At 44.8% G+C, this 21,578-nt stretch overlaps 1 protein-coding gene across 2 annotated transcripts in view; it reads left to right on the forward strand.

Annotated features, from left to right (window-relative positions):
- The window catches only part of RYR3 (ryanodine receptor 3), a 563,985-nt gene that overhangs the window by 444,143 nt on the left and 98,264 nt on the right, over window positions 1-21,578 (forward strand). For both annotated transcript variants that reach the window (XM_029237020.1, XM_029237021.1), the window contains exons 47-53: window positions 5,303-5,472; window positions 7,583-7,803; window positions 11,375-11,465; window positions 13,156-13,296; window positions 14,635-14,798; window positions 17,250-17,328; window positions 20,871-20,960. In XM_029237020.1, coding sequence (XP_029092853.1) covers window positions 5,303-5,472; window positions 7,583-7,803; window positions 11,375-11,465; window positions 13,156-13,296; window positions 14,635-14,798; window positions 17,250-17,328; window positions 20,871-20,960 — 956 coding nt within the window. The remainder of the gene's footprint in view (window positions 1-5,302; window positions 5,473-7,582; window positions 7,804-11,374; window positions 11,466-13,155; window positions 13,297-14,634; window positions 14,799-17,249; window positions 17,329-20,870; window positions 20,961-21,578) is intronic.

Below are 21,578 nucleotides of genomic sequence, written 5' to 3' on the forward strand. Positions count from 1 at the left end.
GCACACAGGTTCTCCACGTCACTCCACCTGCTATCCGGGCAGGTTCCTCGTAGCAGACGGAAGTATTGAAAAGATAGTATGATTCTGTTATAGAGTTTCCCAAAACTAATGTTCCAAGAAACATTTTTATAAAAGATATTAATTGGTGTACATGTCAGCAAGGGGTTTGCAGTCAATCACTTTGGGGAACCTATGGAATATATCACATTTTTTCCATCCTTATTGAGATATAACTGACATATAATGTTACATAAGTTTAAGGTGTACAATGTTCTGATTTGATATTACAAAATGTTTACCAAAATAAGGTTAGTTCATGCATACTTCACCTCACATAATTACCATTTGTTGTTGTTGTTACGGTGAGAACATTTAAGTTCTACTCTCATAGTAACTTTCACAATACAGTATTGTTAACTATGGTCACCGTGCTGTACATTAGATCCCCAAAACTTATTCATCTTATAACTGAAAGTTTGTACCCTTTGGCCAACATCTTCCATTTCTCTCACTTCCCCCAACACCTGGTAACCATCAGTCTACTCTCTGTCTCTGTGAGTTCAGTTACTTTAGATTTGACACATAAGTGAGATTATACAATACTTGTCTTTCTCTGTCTTATTTCACTTAGCATTGTACCTTCAAGATCCATCCATGTTGTTGCAAATGGCAGGATTTCCTTCTTTTTATGGCTAAATAATATTCCTTTGTGTGTGTCTGTATATATGTGTATACATACCACATTTTCTTTATCTATCTATTAGACTGTTTTATTTCTATATCTTGGCTATTGTGAGTAATGTTGCAGTGAACATAAGGATGCAGATATCTCTTTGAGATAGTGATTCCATTTCCTTTGGCTATATATCCAGAAGTGGGATTGCTGGATCATTTGGTTGTTCTATATATAATTTTTTTGAGGAACCTCAACACTGTTTTCCATATTAGCTGCACCAATTTATATTCCCACCAACAATACACGAAGATTCCCTTTTCTCCATATCCTCACCAGCATTTGTTATCCCTTGTTTTTTTGTTTTTGTTTTTGTTTTTTATAATAACCATTCAACAGGTGTGAGGTGATGTCTCACTGTGGTTTTGATTTGCATTTCCCTGATGATTAGTGATGTTGAGCATCTTTTCACGTACTTGTTAGCCATTTGCATGTCTTGGAAAAATGTCTGTTTGGGTCCTTTGCCCATTTTACATCAGATTATTTGTTTTTGTTTTTGCTGTTGAGTTTTTATAGTTCCTTATATACTTTGTATATTAACTCCTTGTTAGATATATGGTTTGCGAATATTTTCTCATATTCTGTAGGTTGTCTTCTCATTTTGTTGATTGTTTCTTTTGCTATACAGAAGTTTTTTAGTTTAATGTAGTCCCACTTGTCAATATTTGCTTTTGGTGTCATTTCCAGAAAAATCATTGCCAAGACCCTGTCAAGGAGCTTACCCACTATGTTTTCTTCTATGTTTCCGGAATTTTTCAGTTTCTTCTGGGTTGTCCAATTTGTTGGCATATAAGTGTTCATAGTAGTCTCTTCTGATCCTTTCTGTTTGTGTGTTATCAGTTGTAATGTCTCTTCTTTCATTTTATAATCTTATTTATTTGCGTCTTCTCTCTTTTTCTTGGTAAGTCTAGTTAAAGTCTTGTCAATTTTGTTTATTTTCAAAAAGTCAGCTATTAGTTTTGTTGATAATTTTTATTGTTTTCTATTCTCAATTCATTTATTTCTGCTCTGCTCTGTCTTATTTCCTTCCTTACAGTATTAGAGTATTCTGGATCTGACTATATACTTAGCTTTAACAATGTGTGATATATTTTCATGTTATTAATTAGTATCCTTTCATTTCAGTTTGAAGAACTCCTTTCAGCATTTCTTATAAGTAAGGCCTAGTGGTGATGAATTCCCCCCACTTTTATTTGTTTGGGAAAGCATTTATCTCACCTTCATTCCTGAAATACAATTTGCTGGGTACAGTATTCTTGGTTGGCAGTTTTCTTCTTTCAGCATTTCGAACCTATCATTCCATTCTTTCCTGGTCTGCAAGGTTTTGGCTGAGAAATCCACTGATAGTCTAATGGGGGTTCCCTTGCATGAAAGAAATTGTTTTCTCTTGTTAATTTTAAAATTTTCTCTTTGTCTCTGACTTTAGACAGTTTTATTACATTGTGTCTTAGAGAAGATGGTTTGGGATTGAAATTTGGGGGTGACATATCAGCTTTATGAACTTGGATGTCCAAATATCTCCCCAGGTTTGGGAAGTTCTCAGCCATTATTTCTTTAAATAAGCTTTCTGCCTCTTTCTTCCTCTCTTCTCCTGGGACTCCAGTGATACGTGAATTGTTTCTCTTAATGGTGTCCCTTAAGCCCTGTAAGACCTTCATTCCTATACATTCTTTTTTCTTTCTTTTCTGCTTACTGGGTAATTTCAAATTACCTGTCTCTGAGTTTATGGATTCTTCTGCTTGGTCCAGTGTGCTATTGAAGCTCTCTATTGAATTTTTCCATTCAGTCATTGTATTCTTCAGCCCCAGTATCTCTTTTCTGTTCTTTTTTATGTTTTTAATGTTCTGTTCTATCTCTTTGTTGAACTTATCATTTTATCCTTGTATTGTTTTCTCTATATTAAATTGTTTATCTGGATTCTCTTGTGTCTTTAGAATAATTATTTTGAATTCTTTGACAGGCAATTCATGTGTCTCCATTTCCTTGAGTTCAGTTACTAGAGGGTTACTGTGTTCTTTTTGTGCTGTCATGTTGCCCTTATTCTTCATGATTCCCGTAGCCTCGCATAGGTATCTGTGCCTTTGAAGAAGCAGTCACCTCTTCCAGACTTTATGGACTGACTTTGGCAAAGAAAGAGCTTCACCTTCAGGTGGGGTTCATTAAAGTGTACTGTGACCCAAGGTCTAATGGTACAGGGCACCCAGTACGGGGGTGTGCGGCAGCCTCAGGTCCAGAGGGGGCATGATGTCTTACTGACTCAGGCCACTAGGGTCAACAACACTGACAACTGCATGGACCTTGGCAAGTGCTGCCTGGGGTCCGCAGTGGCTTCAAGGGCTGTTGGGATCCTAAGCAGTGCTTCTAGGTTCTAGTAACTAGGGACCAGGGTAGGCAGTAGTGGTGGCCAGAGCCAGTGGTACACATACACTTGGCTGCAGGGACCAGCTGCAGGTGACTGTGTAGTGGCAGAGGCCAACTGCAGACACACACGTCGTGGCAATGGCAGGGACCAACAGCAAAGACCAGAGTCAACCGTGGGTACACTAGCACCTGCGGAGACCCTGGCTATCAGCGTGCACTCCCGTGCCTGCAGGGTCTCACCTGGGTGCATGCACAGCAGTGGAGGCCAGTGATGAGAGCTGGGCTGGCAGCATGCAGCTGCACAGCTGGAGTGACTAACCCTTCAGCTGAAGGGGTCTAGGTGGCATCTTGTACTCTCACAACCACAAGGCTGGGGCTGGCTGCCCGTGCGGATTTTGGGTTCTGGCTGTTGCAGGAGAGGCACTGGGGAGAGAGTCAGGTGACTGGGCATCTGTGAACACAAAAACCTGTGGGACAAAAACCAGTGAAATCTGGATTTTGTGGGGGCTGTGCTGGCTTTTGGTTTCTTCAGTGGCAGAAGCTGCTGGGTCCTCAGCAAGCAGGTCACTGGGAACCACAGTGGCTCCTACTGTGTGGCAGATACTGGTAGCCCCTGCCCTTCTTCCCTGTTCCTAGCCATCTCTAGACACCTCAGCTTTGGCAGTCTCTGGGTGGGGTGAAACCAAAGCTAGTCCTTCATACAGTGCCCTAGAAGGCTGGGAAAGCCGATCACCCACCACACTCTCGCTTCCTGGCAAAAGGAACTCTTTCCAGCTGAGGAGTTCCACTCTTGCCACCGTGATGCAGGCAAAATGAAGCTACCCTTCCTTCCCTTTTTGTGCACTTTGAGTTTTTGTTCCATTCTGTTGAAGTTTCTTAAGTGGATCCCCGAGCTCTCCCAGACTGGTTTGGTTCATGGATAGGTGTTTAATTGTTGATCTTTGGGGGGCGGGGGGCAAGGCTGGGGTCTCCTACCCCCCCATCTTGGTGACATCATTCTTGAATATATCACATTTTATAACTACATGAAGCACATTAAGATTATAAAGGCTCTGAGAAAACAAAATATAAAGAAAATAAATGTTGAGCTCAATGTTTCCCAAACCTTTTGAACACAAAGCACTCATTAGTATCCCGTTAAAATACTGTTCTTCAGAACACCACGTGTCTGAGAGATTAATTCAGCCTCCGATGTTCGGAAACAGCGCCCCCTGGTGCTCAGGGGAGAAGAAGCAGGCAGCCTCCTATCTGGAAGGTGTCTTCTCTCCTTGCTCTCCCAGAGCCCTGCACAGGTGCCTGGGCTGCCTTAGGTTCTGGACTGGATAGCGCTAAATGTTTGCGGCTCTCAGGGTGCCTTACGAAGTACAGTATTTATAGACGCTATGACTTTAGCTTGATCATTTAGGGGCTCTCTTTCCTAGTTTTTGGTGTTAACAAAACAGTAGGAGGAAGACTTTCTTTTTTATCCTCTTTCAAGATCCTTTTTGTTCTCCAAGTCAAGAAATTTTTATTTTCTTCATGATATTTCCCCCACTTTATCTTTGAACTGCTCTATTAAAATAAGGTTAGAATTCTTGGATGATCTGATCTAAATTTCACCCAAATCAAATAATAGTTTCTAAATACTGAAAGAATATTTCCTCAGTTTTGTGCTATTTATGTTGCAATGGCTGTAAGCATGACACACTTTTCAATTTAATCTGCCTTACATTTTTCTCCCTCACTTTCTTCATCATTCAACAAGGCAATAAATCAAGCCCTGATTCCTGGCATTTACCCACCAATTTCAGGCTCCCGGTGTGACACCACTGAGCATGGAGTTGGACAGAGGACACACATAGCACCCTGTTGTACTGTGCTTCCAACATACAAATACAACAGATGTAAATAACCTCAAGTATAGTTTATAGTACAATAATTAGGACGTGGTGATCTTTGAGCACTTGTTACCTTGCAAAATATAATACACTTAATTGCAAATCATAATTTTTAATAATGGATATATCTAATAACTGGCTCACAAAATTCCTGAAATTTTAACAGTCAGTTCTTCCAAGCCAGTATAAGCTGACTCTAGCACAACATTGTATTATTTCTAAAATTCCTGTTTCTTGTCAGGAGAACAAGCCATAGCCAGACAAGCTCTGTGTTCCATTTGAGACTGTGGAGCTAGAAAAGGGGAAATGACATTCTCTGTGTGTCTTTCAGATGGATCAGTCAGCGAACCAGATATGGCGGCCAACTTCTGCCCTGACCACAAGGCACCCATGGTGCTGTTCTTGGACCGTGTTTATGGTATAAAGGATCAAACTTTCCTGCTCCACTTGTTGGAAGTTGGATTTTTACCTGACTTAAGAGCCTCTGCCTCTTTAGATACAGTAAGTGGTTAAAATAAGAAAAATTATTTTTCCATCATTTTAAATGGTTAACATTGGAATTAGAAGTGAATAGTTTCTATCTACTCACTGATTACATACTAACAGTTTGCTTTAAAGGGTGAGAAAATAGAGGAACCAAGAAATGGCAGGTGTGAATTTATTAGTCCAGAGACTTATATGTAGGTAAACTGGACCTCAGATATTCAGTCTAGCTCCCTCTAGGGCAAGGCTTCCCAAGCCCAGCGCTCTTTGAGGTGGGGGTGGGGAGCATCCTGTGCATCCCGGAACATTTAGCAGCATCCCGGGCCTCTACTGGTACTACATGCCCGTAGCACACTCCCCCAAAGCAATTCACCAGAGGTACCCTGGGAGACAAAATCTCCCTCACATGAGAACTATGGCTCTGTCACTTATGAAAAAGGATGGCTGGCAGCAAGATAGGCTGGAAATACTCTTCATACTCTCACTCCTTAAGTTACGTGCACTGACCATCAGGAAGGATAGTCTGAAGCTCACGGCATGACAAGGTCAACGTAAGAGGCCAAGTGCAAATCCAAGTTTGGAAGTCAAGTGTGAGGTAGGGTAATCCAGCATCAAGAGACATCAAGACAGGAGGCCCCAGGAGTGAGAACACGTGGATGCCAGATGCCCCAAGTCAGGATGAAGCAGAGAGATCGTGTACTAGGAGTCCTGGGTCCAAGGAGGAAAGACCAATTAGATCAGAGTAAGTTTTCAAACAAACCTTGGCCAGTTTAGGGTTGTTTGTAAAGAGCCAGTGGCATATCTTCTTGATCAGTCATAAAGTTTCTCAAAGGCTCCACCTGGTGTCCAACAGCAATAGAGGTCTGAGCTCTAGTGATGGGTGGTCAGCATCTTAACTGGGGTGGATTCCATTTGAACGAGTTACACAGAAATGGATGGGGTCACCCAGAAATGGAAAGCAGGATGAGCCCCAGTCTGAATGGGAGCTCTGTCCCTATCTGTGGCATGGAGATAAGAAATGGTATATCCATGAAGGCATTAGAGGCATATGGCTGTTTTGTAAAATTAAAACAATGCTTCCACAGCGATTTTTTTGAGGTTTCCTATAAATTCCCTGATTTAAAATATTTTTAACTTGTGGGACATTCCCAAGTTTCCTGATCAAAGCATTCAACTTGTTTATAGATCAAATAAACAGCAAATACTATTCTAGAATTTAGTGTTCAGATCACATGCTTGTCTACACACCACCTACCAAAAAAGAAGTTTTGTATTCAGTTCCTCAGCACACATATTTTCATGCATTCTCTTTTGAAAACTTTTAAGCCACCGGAATCAAAGCTCTTCCTTCCTCATTTTAACAACTCTGTCTTTTAAAGTGATAAATGTGGAAGATTAGCTGTTTCTTTCCATATGATTACTGCAGCTCCTAGAAGGCAAACTTTTGGTAATTAATAGAAACACCCAGAAATATGTACCATTCAAAGAAAACAGTTCATCAGATCATAAGTTAAAGGAAATGTGTTACAGATACGATGGCTGTGATCATGACCAATTATCAGATTGCAAATTTGCTCACAATGCTCAAAAATTAGGTGATGGGGGTCAGAGCTCCACTTCCTCTCTGTAAAATTGTCACACAACCAGTGAGTCTGAGAGCTTGCTCAGCTTGTAACCGTTTACTAATCTCAAAATCGCAAGAGGACAGCTTGTGAGTCTCCATACGGTGGAAACAGAGAGCGAAAACCAGAATGATAATACAGTAGCCTGGCAGTTGGTCTTTGCAAATATCAAGGGTGTTGGGTTAGACTGGTCATCAGCTGATTTTAATAAGCGTTTAGGCTTCTTCTTTGAAGGCAACAGATGTTTGTGGACCATTTGGAATGAGTTAGCACTGGCTAGCCTTTGCTTTCCTTCTGTTTGTTTCTTTTAACCTGATTCTTTTTCATTTAAGATGCAAAAGAGAAATAGGTCTCTTTAGACAAGATAGAAAGTTGTTCAGCCTGTCACTGCGAAACACGCATGTGTGTACACCTCTCCACCCTGCTAGATGAGAGCCCAGTACAGGGGGAAGCCTGGCTCTGTCTTTCCCAGGAGACTAATCAACGTCTCAATCTTCTTTCTTTAGGTCTCCCTAAGCACCACCGAGGCCGTGCTGGCACTGAACAGGTACATATGTTCTGCCGTGCTCCCGCTTCTCACAAGATGCGCCCCTCTCTTTGCTGGAACAGAGCACTATTCCTCTTTGATCGACTCTACACTGCAGACAATATACAGGCTCTCCAAGGGCCGTTCCCTCACCAAAGCTCAGAGGGACACCATAGAGGAGTGTTTGCTGGCCATTTGCAAGTAAGTACCCGGTCTTAGGTTCTTCACTTCCGCACATGCGTCCACGTCAGCTGCACTGAAATGTGTAACCCAAAACCTGATGAATCTAGTCTGAGGATATGCTCAGACGCTAAGGATGTGCTGGGTCCCCTACTTGCTGCAGGCTCTTTTTTCTTTTTTAAAAATTTTTTTTGAAATATAGTTGATTTACAATGTTGTGCTGGTTTTGTGTACAGCAAAGTGATTCAGTTATACATATATATATATATATATATATATACACATATTCTTTTTTAGATTCTTTTCCATTATATGTTATTACAAGATATTGAGTATAGTTCCCTGTGCTGTACAGTAGGTCCTTGTTGGTTATCTATTATATATATATGTATGTATGTATATTTTAATCCGAAACTTCTGAATTATCCCACAGGTTCTTTCTGACCGCCTCTCCCTTGAGGCTCATCTCTCGCTCTGGGGAAGTGAGGCCGACAGCTCAGGCTCTAGCCTTGAGGCTTGGTGAACCAGGAGATGAGACTGATTTTCAGGCCTGAAGTATTCAGAACTAATAAGAACTGAAAGGACTGACCGCTTGTTTATTTCTAGGCAGGCCTAGCCCCCTACCGCATATAAGAAATAATGCTTTAGTTCCTAAAATAGAGCCAGAAGCAGATTTTCCTATTCTGAATGAGTGGACCTTTACACAGAGGCCAGACTATAAAAGTGTCAATCAAAGCAACCTACCCCTAGGCCTCACAAGGCCTGAAACGAAGAAAAGAAGGCATCTCCATTCCCCGTGGGGAATGAAGGGCGGTAGTTTTCACGGCTACAGATGAGCATCAGAGCCAAACAAGGGAAGAGGGTAAAGTCAGCCCAAGAGGGGAGATTGTCAGGAGACTCCATCAGGACTGGTAGGGCGAAAGGAAGAAGGACTCTTCCCGTGGCGGGTCTCAGCAGCATAGTCCGGGACCAGGCTCTGCTGTTTAAGCCAGTGGCTTTCCACCTCAGCTATGTATTAGAGTCACCTGGGAGCTACTAAATAAATACCCCAATGCCAGGCCACACCTCGGCCCCAAGAATCAAAACCTTTAGGGATGAGAGCCAGACCTCTAGCTTTGTGAAGCTCCCCAGATGATGCCATGATGTAGCCAAGACTGAGAATCACTGCTGTAGGTTGTCCTGGAGTCAGGACCAGCAGGTGCCCCCTTTAGCGGCCAGCTGGGTCTGGTCCTGATTCTTGTTGACTGGGTTGTTTCCTAGTCACACAAGAGATGACTACGCAGTGAGGGGCCAGGGCTGCCTAGAAAAAAGGAATTGGTCAGTCCTTTTAGGACATCAAGTTAAAAGGCAATCTCACATTTATATTTCAAGTGTAACAATGGTCCTTCCATTTTAAATGCTTTATTAAAATTAACCTCTATCTGCTACCTTTCTATCATCTAAGGCCTACAGGCTTCAACTACTTTAGGGACCAAACTGTGTCATGCACAGTACTGTTTGCCTAGGGTGTGGAGTGGAAGGTGGGAGACCTCCACCCAGGCCCCACAGAAGGGATTTCTCTCTGAGATCCTCTGCCAGAATCAGGCCCTACACTCTGACACCACTTCATTCATTCCAATATTATTAGAACTGGCAGAGAATTAAGCTCATTTGAATACTGGTGGTCTTAGAAGAGAGCCAAAGCTTGGTAAATACACTATAGGCCTCTAGGAATTAATAGGGTGACTAGGGTTTCCATGCTGCCACTTCAAAAGGAGGGACGAGGGCCCGTTACTGGTGTACATGGGCTCCTACTTTCCTTCTGAGTAGTGGCCAAGGGAATAAACAGTGAGTCTGCACAGAGAGAAAGTCTTCTATCAGCATCGATTCTGTAATTGGCTGGTAGCCACATCAATCACAGCTATAGATCTTGTTCTACCTTTTGCTAGATCTGAACTCAGCAGGTATCTTAGAAACCAAACCAAAAGTCCCGTCTCCCAGCATAAGCTGTTTCCTAGTTAAAAAAAAAAAAAAAAGTCATGGTGAGACTGATGTTAGCACAAATGTTTTTAAAGAATCAGATCAGGGCTTCCCTGGTGGCGCAGTGGTTCAGAGTCCACCTGCTGATGCAGGGGACGCGGGTTCGTGCCCTGGTCCGGGAGGATCCCACATGCTGCGGAGCGGCTGGACCCGTGAGCCATGGCCGCTGGGCCTGTGCGTCCAGAGACTGTGCTCCGCAACGGGAGAGGCCACAACAGTGAGAGGCCCGCGTATCGCAAAAAAAAAAAAAAGAATCAGATCAGACCTTGGGGAAATTAGAATTTTACATCAAACCAAAAATAGAGCTCACAGCCCTATTCCTGTCCTCCTAGGAGCTTCCCCACTTCTCCTCTTAACCATCTGAGCTCTAGAAACACAGACAAACTGACACTTACGTAGATTTTTAATTTATTTTTAGTAAGTCAGGAATTAATCAAGTTAGAGATTTTTTTATTTCTTGATTTTATTCATTAGTCAATCTAAGGTGATATTGCTAATTGGGTAAACGATGTAAAAAAAATGAGGAACTTTATATGCTTATAATCACTACATTTAGAGACAAGCTCTTTTTTTTTTTTTTTTTTTTTTTTTTTTGCTATGTATTATGCCTGACTTGTTCACTCCAGGGCTTTTTATCGCAAGGCCAGCTCTACCAAAAGTTGTGAAACAGATGAACTCTGTTGTCCATCTCCATTCATGTCCATCCTTCTTGTTGTAGATGCCTCCAAGGCTTTCTTTCCTGGCATTTTAACATTCAACATCAGTTATTAACTTTGCCTCCATGGCTCTTAGGCATCTCTGAAAGGGGCTCATGGGCTGAACTTACGTGCCAAATTGTGTGTAAGTGTGTATTTTCACTGGGAAGAATCCAGAGGTTCCACTGGGTTTCGAAAGGTTTGGCAATCTGAAAATACAGGCTAAATCAGCGTTGCTTATCTCTCCTTTCTCTATCTCAGAATTTACTTGCACCAAATACCAAAGCCATGAACACTTTGATAATTTGATACATTGTTCTCTAATTACTCAATTTGCCTTTTAAAGGAGTTTTTTGAGGACAGACCCTTAACCCAAAGAAATGATTTCAATAATGAGAATATCAGGGATCAGGTAGTAACTCAGAGCACCCTTCAGATCCCACCAGAAGGTGGCCTCAGATTCCACCCATGCAGCTGATCACCTCTAACTTCTTCCTTTGCAGAGTTCGGGAGGATGGTCAGTTCGTAGCAATGGCTCTAAAATCACCTGCACTTTCTTTCTGTTATAGACTTCTTTGCACATAATCAGTGGCTGTATTTTGAGGGTGCATAGACCCTAGGACATCTTGTCACATGGTGATTGGAATTTAACCGTAGGGATCTCAAGCTATGAGCCCTACTCCCTCTTTCTGCATTTTAACTGTACTCCGTTTTTAAAGTGTTTTATCGTAGACTGTGGTTTATCCATGATCTTTTGATTTAGGAGCTAAGTGTTCTGAAGCTTAGCTCTAATATATGGTTATAGCTGAGTATTCCTTTCATTCCCTCTTATTTTTTTTTTCATTCTGTCCTTTTGTTTTTCTTATTTCATACTGCAGTCACTTGAGGCCTTCCATGTTACAGCAACTCCTGCGACGTCTAGTTTTTGATGTGCCGCAACTCAGTGAATACTGCAAAATGCCTCTTAAGGTAAACCTCTCTATTGTTACAGAAAAAACAGTCTATGGCCCAGGAAACTTGCCTTGTAAAACATGATCTTCACAACTGGGGGAGCAAAGTACATCTTAAATGGGTTTTACTCCTTTAAATTGATAGCTAACTAAATACAGTCTCCAAAATCAAATCCCTTCTTGAGTGTCAAGGTTGGAAAGAGTAGTTCTCCTAGATTCATTAACTGCTCCAATTTTCCTTAATCAATTTCTACCAATTACTTGTTATTTAGCAGAGGTTAGTGAGGGCACTTGGATTTTGTACTTTCCTGCCCTAATTAGGTTTTCAGGATGTTCTTAATCTCAAAAATCTTTGAAGGCCCTGTGATTCTTCATTTAGGTACAGAAAATAAAATGCCCCTTTTCTATTCCATACTGTGTTGTGCTTTTTTTTTCCTTCTGTAACAGGTCCTCTTTTTTACTTTTTTTTTTTTTTACTTCTTTTCTCTTGTTTTATTAATGAAAAGTAAGGCCACAGAGCCCTCTCTTTGCCACCTGATTCCTGATTTTCCCACAGATTACCAACATTTTGTTGCTGGTATAGGGAGCATCGGGCCTGGGTAGAAGGACACCAGACTGCCACCCACACAGAGGGCAGTGTTTTTCATCTTTTACCTCTGAGGCATCTGCCATATTAGCATATTCAAAAGGGTCAGCAGTGGCCAGCCACACCTGAAGATTCTGCCCAGTGATTTCAACAGAACTTTTCCCTCTTTTCAGAAATATCACTAGTTCAAGCAAGGATTTCAAGAAGCATTTTACTGGGATAAACAGAATTCCCAGAAGCTTTTAATTCATCCTCTTTCTCCACGCCACGCAGAAGACAGCTTGTATGCTGTCAGAGATTCCACAGTCCTCCACGGGCTCACTCTTCTGTCTAACCCTAACACTCCCAGTTTTCATCCCCAAAAAAATCCTTTAGCTAAAAACAACAGTTTTTACAGTTCAACCTGGCATTGCTTCCTTGGCAGACCTGTGCCGTCAGCTGGATTCTGGCTCCCAAAGAAACATCATCGATAGCACTCCATAAGCTCACCTTTACCCCTTAGATCAGCGGGATTTTTCTTGGAGGCTGTGGATCCCGCCGGCTGAGATGGGACCATTGGCAGTGTACGTGTGCCCTCTCTTGGCCATGTGGGGAACTGCTGCAACATGGCTGGACCGTCAGAAGGCTCAAGTGAAAGGCAGGGAAGCCAGGGGCAGTAATCAATGCTGAGAAAATCTGCAGACCCACAGCCTACTCCCCACCCTCCCCTCCCCATGTCAGCATTACCAGGATCTCCCAGATTTATTATAAGCAAAGATTTCAGAAGAAATTCTCCCCATCCCTGACTGGCTGGAACAGCACACGGTGACTACTTCCGGAGGGTAGCATTTTCTCAGTAGGAGTAGAAACAGCTCCTCTCCATTTTCCAGGAAATACGAGGGACAAGTTAGGAGGCACAAGAATTAATCAGGTAGATTCCGTTCAGGCTGGAGCTCATTAGGCACAAGAGCAGACCGTTCCCAGCGGCGTTTGGGGGCCACTCTGTAGATAACCGAACAGTTTCCATTGTTGGTTTCACTCTCCTGATGCGTGTGTGCTGTTTTCTTCTCCCCTGTGTGCTGTTGATACCTGTGGATCATCTCTGCCCCACCCCACTGGTGCACATCTGTTCTCAACCTCCCAGCTTCTGACAAATCACTACGAACAGTGCTGGAAGTATTACTGTCTGCCGTCAGGCTGGGGGAGCTACGGTCTGGCTGTGGAGGATGAGCTGCATCTGACAGAGAAGATCTTCTGGGGGATTCTTGACTCCCTTTCCCATAAGGTAATGGCAGTGCTTCCTGAACAGAGAAGGGAGGGGTTGCCCAACCTCGGTGATACAACCACCTGCACGTAAGAAGAGCTGACACCTAGTCAGCCTCTATCTACCATGTGCCCAGAACTGTGCCAAGCACTTCACCAGCGGATCACGTTCACTACCCCAACTCTCTCAAGTAGGAGCTACCCCGACCCTCATTTGACAGGTGAGAGAAAGAGTAGCTGATGACTTGCCAGACTCACCAAGCGAATATATGGAAGGGCAACTTCCAGCGTGAATCACAGAAATATTTTCTGGTTCCAGTATTAATGACTTACCCCGCCCCCATTCCTTCCCTGCTATGTTGTGTGGCCCCGGTTAGCTGGCCTTCACCAAGTTCAAGCCTAGAGAAGTCCTAGCGTCTGCCCCGATGCGGGGACGTGGGATTCCCAGGAGACCTTACGCCATTCAGGCGAGGTGCTTCCCAGCCACTGAGGCGAAGGAGCTTGAGGGGGGACGCAGGCCTCTGAATCCCAAGCCTTCCTGTGCAGTCTGATTGGATTACAGCCCCGACCTGTATGTAGGCAGCCTCACACCTGCCTCCCCTTCCCTTACCCCAGATTTAGATTTGTGACGTCACCAGCTTTAGACAAGATCGGGAACATTCAGGGTGGTATGGCCGTAGACAGGTCACCAGCTTTAAAGGTAGAAAATGAGAAGTTTTTCGGGTTTTCGTACAGAAGTCTGGAGCAGGTGTACAGCTGCAGTCTGGTGTTTACCTACACTTACGTGATCTTCCCTCCTGTCTTCCTTTGGTCTAGTACAAGCAGATCAAAGGTTGTCCCTCACCTGACATGTTTTAACTGAGATTCCTTCCTGGCCGGGTTCAGGAGAGAATGTCTGTGATACAGAGCGGCCTGCCGATCGTGTCAGCATATGACCCGCATCAGCTACCGAGGGAGCCAGAAAAGCTGCTGTGCCCTCTCTAGGCACAGGGTGGGTCACTTTCTATAACCATCTATGGCCGACAAGTTTGTAGACTCTGTTGGCCTAGTGAGAACCACTTTAACCTTTAGATATTCCTGCAATTAACTAGTTAGGAGATACTGATTTAAACCTTGATTTAAGGTTTCTCAACCTACCGCAAACGGTGACTTGAAGGCTTTACAGATTGTCACTTTACTGTGACAAGGATACCTCAGTTTCCACCAGAATGGATTACAGGCTTTACATGTTCCCCATTTTGGTTAACCTGGGCAAATGCACGTGTTTTTTTTTTTCTTCCCAGCTAATCGGTGAGTGGTTCTGCCTGGTGGGCTATGGTTTTGGTGTGTGTGCTAACGTGGTCTTTTTCTTTCCTCACAGAGGTATGACCCAGATCTTTTCCGAATGGCCCTGCCCTGTCTCAGTGCTGTAGCTGGGGCCTTGCCACCAGACTATTTAGATACCAGAATCTCAGCCACATTGGAGAAACAGATCTCAGTGGATGCAGATGGCAACTTTGACCCCAAGCCTATCAACACCATGAAGTGAGTCCAGAATCATCTCTAAGCTGCTCCTAGATTTTGCCCCGTGGCCATTGTTTCTCTTTCAGAAGGTAGCCAGAAATTTAAGCTTCCCTTCCTTCCCTCCTGCCAACGTGGTTCATCATGTCCCTTGACACTACAAGTCACATTAGGTGTTAGATTTTGTCCTCAACTCCTGAAAGATTAATCCACCCATATCTGATTATATGCTGTATTATTATATTCTGGGCTTTTTTTTTTTTTTGGAGGGTGGGGTTGGGTTATTTATTATAAGAGGTGGATGCTCTCCACATATGTCACCTGAGGCACTGCAAGAACCCTGACAAATGATGCAATTAATTTATTAATGAGTTTTTTGACAAAATCTTTGCACTTTGTGAATTAGGCCTGTACAGTACTAATAACATCATACGTCAAAACATCTCCACAAAAAACACTCAGCTGAGCTCCAGCAGGACTTCAGGGTGTGAGGGCAGAACAACATGGGGTCCTTATTTGAGCGATTGGACCTGCTCTTTGCCAACGGATGCTGGATCTTTGGAAAAACTCTACAATAGCGCTTTTTCATTTCTCCCCCTGATGCTCCAGCATTCCTCACTGTTGATGATTAGGCCACGGACAAAGTATTAGACAAGATCTGCTCAATTTTGCCTTTGGCGGTACGGCCCCAATTATGATTATGGGTCGTGGGGCATACAGGCTTCATCTCCAGCTGCAGTTTCAACAAAAAGCTCCAAAACTGCTGTAGAATGAGCAGGGAAAAGGAGGCACCCTCTGTGAGCCCCTTGGACTTACGTTTTATGGCAGTAGTTCTCAGATGAGAGCCATAGCCTCAGCCCTTCCCCGGAGCTGTCAGCTTGTGATAACATATAAAATTCATCGTTGGGAAAAGTAAATACATATTCCATCAGCAGAGCCTTGAGCTGAGCGGATAATGGGAAACCGAATTGAACCTGCTGTGAGGAAGAGGTAAGGGGTGAGGTGAGCCTTCAAGCTAAGGCCAAAGGGAAGGCAGGTATTGATTTGGAGAACTTGGCCCTATGAAAACGTAAGTGTGCTGAAGGAGGACAAAAGGTGTGATCACTTGGACGCTTTTATAAACATTATGAGACAATGCGGTACTCAAGCAATGGTGTGCTAATGATGACTCATTCGGTGTTTTTTGTTGTTTTTTTTTTTTTTTGCGGAACGCGGGCCTCTCACTGCTGTGGCCTCTCCCGTTGCGGAGCACAGGCTCCGGACGCGCAGGCTCAGCGGCCATGGCTCACGGGCCCAGCCGCTCCGCGGCATGTGGGATCTTCCCGGACCGGGGCACGAACCCGTGTCCCGTGCATCGGCGGGCGGACTCTCAACCACTGCGCCACCAGGGAAGCCCCGGTGTTTTTTGGAGAGTTCTGATTTCTTCAAATAGACCTCTGACGTCAGTGTGGCTCTTTGAGTAATATGAGTAATGGGGACTGTGACCAAAACTTAAACAGAAAAGGGCCTTATTGCAAGGATGTGGGGGCATTATTAAAACCTAGTGAAAGGCTGACTGGCCAGGCCTCAGCAAGGGCAGGAACTAAGGCCGAGTGACCAGATGGACATTCTCCAGGTGTCCACATTGGATGAGTCACCCTGAAGAGTTTGGTGTCCTGGTCTCACTCAACTAAGGATTCACATTCCAAGTTCCCTGGTGGTCTAGTGGTTAGGATTCAGTGCTTTCACTGCTGTGGCCCAGGTTCAGTCCCTGGTCGGGGAACTGAGATCCTACAAGCCGTGCAGTGCAGCCAAAAAAAAAAAAAAAAGATTCAAATTCCAGGAAGAGTGAGTCTGACTGGCCTCGTCAGAGCCAGTCCTCAGAGACAGTTCACATAAGCCTGCACGCAAGTCAGGAAGACTTATTCCTTAACGCGAAGTGGAGGCGTATCGCCAACAGAAGGGGCAAAAGCTGCAGGGCTAACGGAACTGACAGGTGTGCCTACTGGGTTGCCATGATTTTAGTATTTAAACATGAATCACCAAACCCCAAAAGGTAGACAAGCACGATTTTGTATCATTTGGTCCTGTAGCTACCCACTTTTGCCATCCGCAGATCGGAGTTGTGAGATGGCAGGACAGTGTCTTTGGATGAAGGGATTCTCACGGTCTAACCCGGACAGGTGTGGCCCGGGGGAGCCAAAGTGGTTCTTAGGAGCCAAGGGAACCCAGAGCAGCTGAAGGGAGGCCACCTGTGAAGCAGAGGCTGCTGCAGAGACGCCCTCTGATTAGCCATGGGTGTGTCTGCGACCTAGTCCTGGATATGCTTTGAGCTCAGGAAGGTCACTGCATCTGGGGTCCACCTTCAAATCTGGGGTTAGCTGGTTGATCACATGCAACTTCTGATGGCTGATTGTTAGCTCTGGCCATCTTTTCGGCACATGTGACTGAAGTGCTTGGGGAGGTTGGAATTTTATTTTTCCCCTCATTTCACAGTTTCTCCTTGCCTGAAAAATTGGAATACATCGTCACCAAGTATGCTGAGCACTCGCATGATAAATGGGCCTGTGATAAGGTAGGGATCATCACCCAACCCATAATTGTCAGGGGAAAAAAAACAGCAGCCCAAGAACACGAAAGGGTCCAATCCTGGAAGTCTGCCTGACTTGCCTAAGCAACAGACTCGCCATGCCAACGGCATTCATTATTTCTGAGCAGCAGTTTCCCAGGGTTGGTGGAGATCGGAGAAATGGGCGGGGGCAGTTGCTGTTGCGGCTTTTTGTGTCTCTCAAGAAAACGATCGCTTCTGGGAGTGTTAATGTCTGTCTTCACCTTGCATTTCCTGGAGTCGGCGCCCAAGCACGTGCTTGCCTGTGTTTGGCATAAAGGCTTAACGTGGGGCCGGAGGCTTTTATTAAATGTTTCCTTTGAACGTAGTGTCGGAAAAAGGGAAAATTGAATGGAGAGCTTTACCCTTTGCATTGTGCCAGCAAGCTGAATTTTATTCTAGGGAGGACACACGGCTTCCTGTGGTGGGCAGTGCTGGAACTTCCAGACTCTCCCTTATTAGTAAGCCTGTCCAGCTGGTGTTTAAAATTCTTCACCACATGAGGTCAGGCTGCTAATAAGTTTAATTGCTCTGTCAGCCCTTTAATGCTGGCAGGCGCACGGGGAGGAATGCCAGAGACATCTCGGAGTCCTGTGGGCAGCCGGTTAAGCGCTGGGCCTTTGCCCAGCTGCAGCTTACAGCCCATGACGGTGGACCTGTCTCCACGGCAAGGCCACAGAAACCACCTGCCTGGATGCACCCTGGATGAGGGACCGCTTGAAGCCCTGGCTCAGCCTCTGCTCTGATTCTCTCCTGAGCCCCTGTTGAGAGCTCATGATGACTCCAATCGTTGTATCTGTAGAATGGGCTAATACTCATGATTCTAGAGCAGAGGTTGGCATGCTTTTTCTGTAAAGGGCCAGAGAGTAAACATTTTAGGCTTTGTGGGTCGGACAGTCTCCACTGCAACTACTCACGTCTGCTGGTGTAGCACAAAAGCAGCCGATGACAGCACATGAATCCATCGCAATATCCAGTCCACCCCTAAGCCATGTGCATTTTACCTCCTTGTCGCTTTTGAATGCGAATGGTTCTCTCTGTGCCCCTGCCGTGGTTTTCGTCCAAGCTGCTCTCATCTTTCACCCAGACAATGTGATAACCTTCTAACTAGTCTGCCCACGAGCACTTTCTCCAGTCCGTACTTCACGCTACAGGCAAGTCATGGTATCAGTATGAAAATTTGGTCAGATTCTCCCAAATGGGTCACGTTCTCCAACCCAGCCCCTTCTTGTTAAAATCCCTCAATAACTTCCAACCCTTTTCATGTCAACGTTAAAATCCTTAATATGGCCTGATAGGCATTGCTTAATCTGGTCTCTGCTACCATCTCTAGCCTCATCTCTCCCTTCACCCTCTGCCCTCCAGCCATATCCCCTTCATTTAGGCTCGTTCTCTCTCCCTCCCTCCCTCCCTCCCTCCCTCCCTCCCTCCCTCTCTCTCTCTCTCTCTCTCTCTCTCTCTCTCTCTCTCTCTCCCCCTCTCCCTCTCTCTCTCACACACGCACACACACGCACACACACACACACACACACACATTCTGCATATGCCTGAATCTGCCCCTTGTCTGAGCCAGGTACCCATCTGCACTCACACGTGTGAAAACACCATTCACCAGTTCCTCCTTCAAAATCTGTCCAAGTGTGAATTCCTAGGACGCCTCTTTCCCAGATTTCTCAGATACAGGCCCTCTTAGCACCTTGCTCTTTTCCTTCCCAGTATTTTTATAGCAGTCTTATATAGTTGGATTTGCAACAGTTATACATTTATATATACCAGTTACCAACTATGCACTTACTGGCGTGGCATTTGATGAATCTCTCTCATCCACTAGCCTGGAAGCTTCAAGTTTGCTCACCCTTGCCAGGTGGGCATTGATAATCTGACAGGAAAAGAGTATTTTCCCCTGCCCTCAAGGACCCCACAATCGGTGGGAGAAACCAAGTAAAGCAGCCGTTAAACAGGTTGTGCCGTGCTGTGATGGGCATGAGCACGGGGTGAGAGCACACAGGAGGAGACCCCAACCCAATAGGGAGGGTCCGGGAATGCTTCCTCGAGCTGCTGACACCTACAGGGTGTGATGAATGAGGGGTCATTGTTCAGGCACAGGGGAGCAAGTGCACTGCAGGCCATGGAAGCAGTGGGTGCAGACCCCGAGAAGCAAAAGAGTGTGGTGGCTTTAGGGGAGCTTGGTTCGACACATTGGGGTCACGGAGTAGGGCAGGGGAAGAAGGGCAGGACATGAGCCTAGAGGGCCAACGAGATCTTTGCTGCAGCAGTAGAAGCCAGAAAGAATTTGGATTTTTACCATGATGGCAGCTGGGAATCAGAAATTTTTAAAGCAGCAGAGTGCCCTGAGCAGGGTATTTTATAAAAACCACTTGACAGTGGTGTAGAAAATGGAATCCGTGAGAGACAGCAAGACTGGAGACAGGGAGACCGCATAGGAAGCCGTTGCAGTAATCCAGGTGACAGCTGATGGTGGCCTGAGCTAAAGCACTGGCAGGAAAGTGAAGGAGGGGCAGACCAATAGGTCTGGGAGGTTGAACACACATGAGAGAGTGCAGAGAAGGAAGAGTCCCACATTTCCGGCTTGAAAAGTGAATGTAAGCTGGTGCTGTTCACAGAGATACAGGGAACCTGAGAGGAAGAGCCATTTAGAGAAGTGAAATTCCAGGTGCTGTTTCAGACCTGTTGAGAGGTACCTATGGCCATCCAAGCAGAGCTTAAATAGGTGTGGAAGTTAGGAGAGAGATCTGGGCTGGAAATGCTGATTTGGGATTAATCCACTTAGGGACCATGGGCCTAGATTATATCCCGCAGGGACAGTGTTCCTTGAGAAGGGACAGAAACTTGAGAAACAGCCACATTAACAAGGGGACATTGGCAGAGGCTGAGAAAGAGCAACCGGAAGTCTTTGGGCTGTGAGGTTATGGAAAACAGAGCCTTATTTATCTCTGTATCCACCGTCCCTGGGACAGAGTTTGGCACCTACTGTCATAGGCATTCCACCAATGTTTGTTGCATGACTTTTGAAATTCTTAAACCTCTATGATTCTAGAAACATGCCTTGCTAGAGCTTTGCTCTGGGATTGGCGGGCAAGGGGTGCAAACCAAAGCAGCCTCCTTCATGCCGTGGCCAGTAGGTCCAATACTCACAAGCATTCAGCCTTGACATCTGTCCTTGCCTGTGATTGTGACACATTGTTCTGAAAAGCATTGTTCTCAGGTCTTTTGAAGCATACTTCTGTCTGTAGTGGGCCTGAAACACAAGCGAGTAAGTGGAGGGGACAGCAACTAAAATGAGAAGAAATAAAGGAGCAGGGTTCAAAATTCAGGGAGCAGAGAGCCTGACGGCCCTAAAGGATCAATTAGACATTTGGGAAGGAAATTTCCAAGCTCTGTCACATTCCATTATTTTATTTGTTCAGTGAAAATTGAAGCTGGGATATGGGTCACATAGCAGGGCTCTCTGGGTGCCAAGGATGTTTGAACTGAGAACATTTCTACAGAGTCAGAATGGATGGAAATATGGAATTTCCCTGGATGAAAATGTGAAGACCCATCCATTGATCAGGCCTTTCAAGACATTAACAGAGAAGGTAAGGACCAGGCCATGCTAATTTCCCTCCCCTGGGAATTATATCAGATGGCAGAGGAGTCGAGGGCACATTCACCACCCAGTTCCTTAGAGACTTTCCAGGACTCGGCAGACTCCTCAGGAGCTGGCCCATGGGCCACAGCCTCAAGACTGGTTTCTGAGAACCCAGCCTCCCATTCTGCTGTTTGGTTCTGAAAGCCCATTGGAGAGAAAAGCACCAATCAGCACTTAGAGGCTGGGCCAAAATGCATTTGTGTTTCACTTGTAACTGAACTAGGAAGGGCTTCTGTTAGATTGTTGCAGGGGGCGGGGGGACTTGCATTGTTGGAGAACATTCAGATAGAAAGGACTTCCAATCATGACGGATAAAAAGAATAGAGAAGAGAGTCCCCAGGGAAACGTGGACAGGTCTCTTGGTTTGTTTTTGTGTTTTTTAAGTTATGAGATTTGGTTCAACTCAACTCTGAATTCCTATCTTGCGATCAGTAAGAGTTCCTTGCAGGCTTTAGACCTAGTGTCACAGGTAAAGGATGACATATGTATCTTTATGTGCATATTGACCAGTTATAAAATTGTGCGTGGCTCGAAAGAGAATTCTATATCTAAGAAAGTCTATTTC

This window comes from Monodon monoceros, unplaced genomic scaffold (assembly GCF_005190385.1).
Source record: "Monodon monoceros isolate NGI ecotype Baffin Bay Population unplaced genomic scaffold, NGI_Narwhal_1 Super_Scaffold_21, whole genome shotgun sequence".
Classification (NCBI taxonomy): Eukaryota; Metazoa; Chordata; class Mammalia; order Artiodactyla; family Monodontidae; genus Monodon; species Monodon monoceros.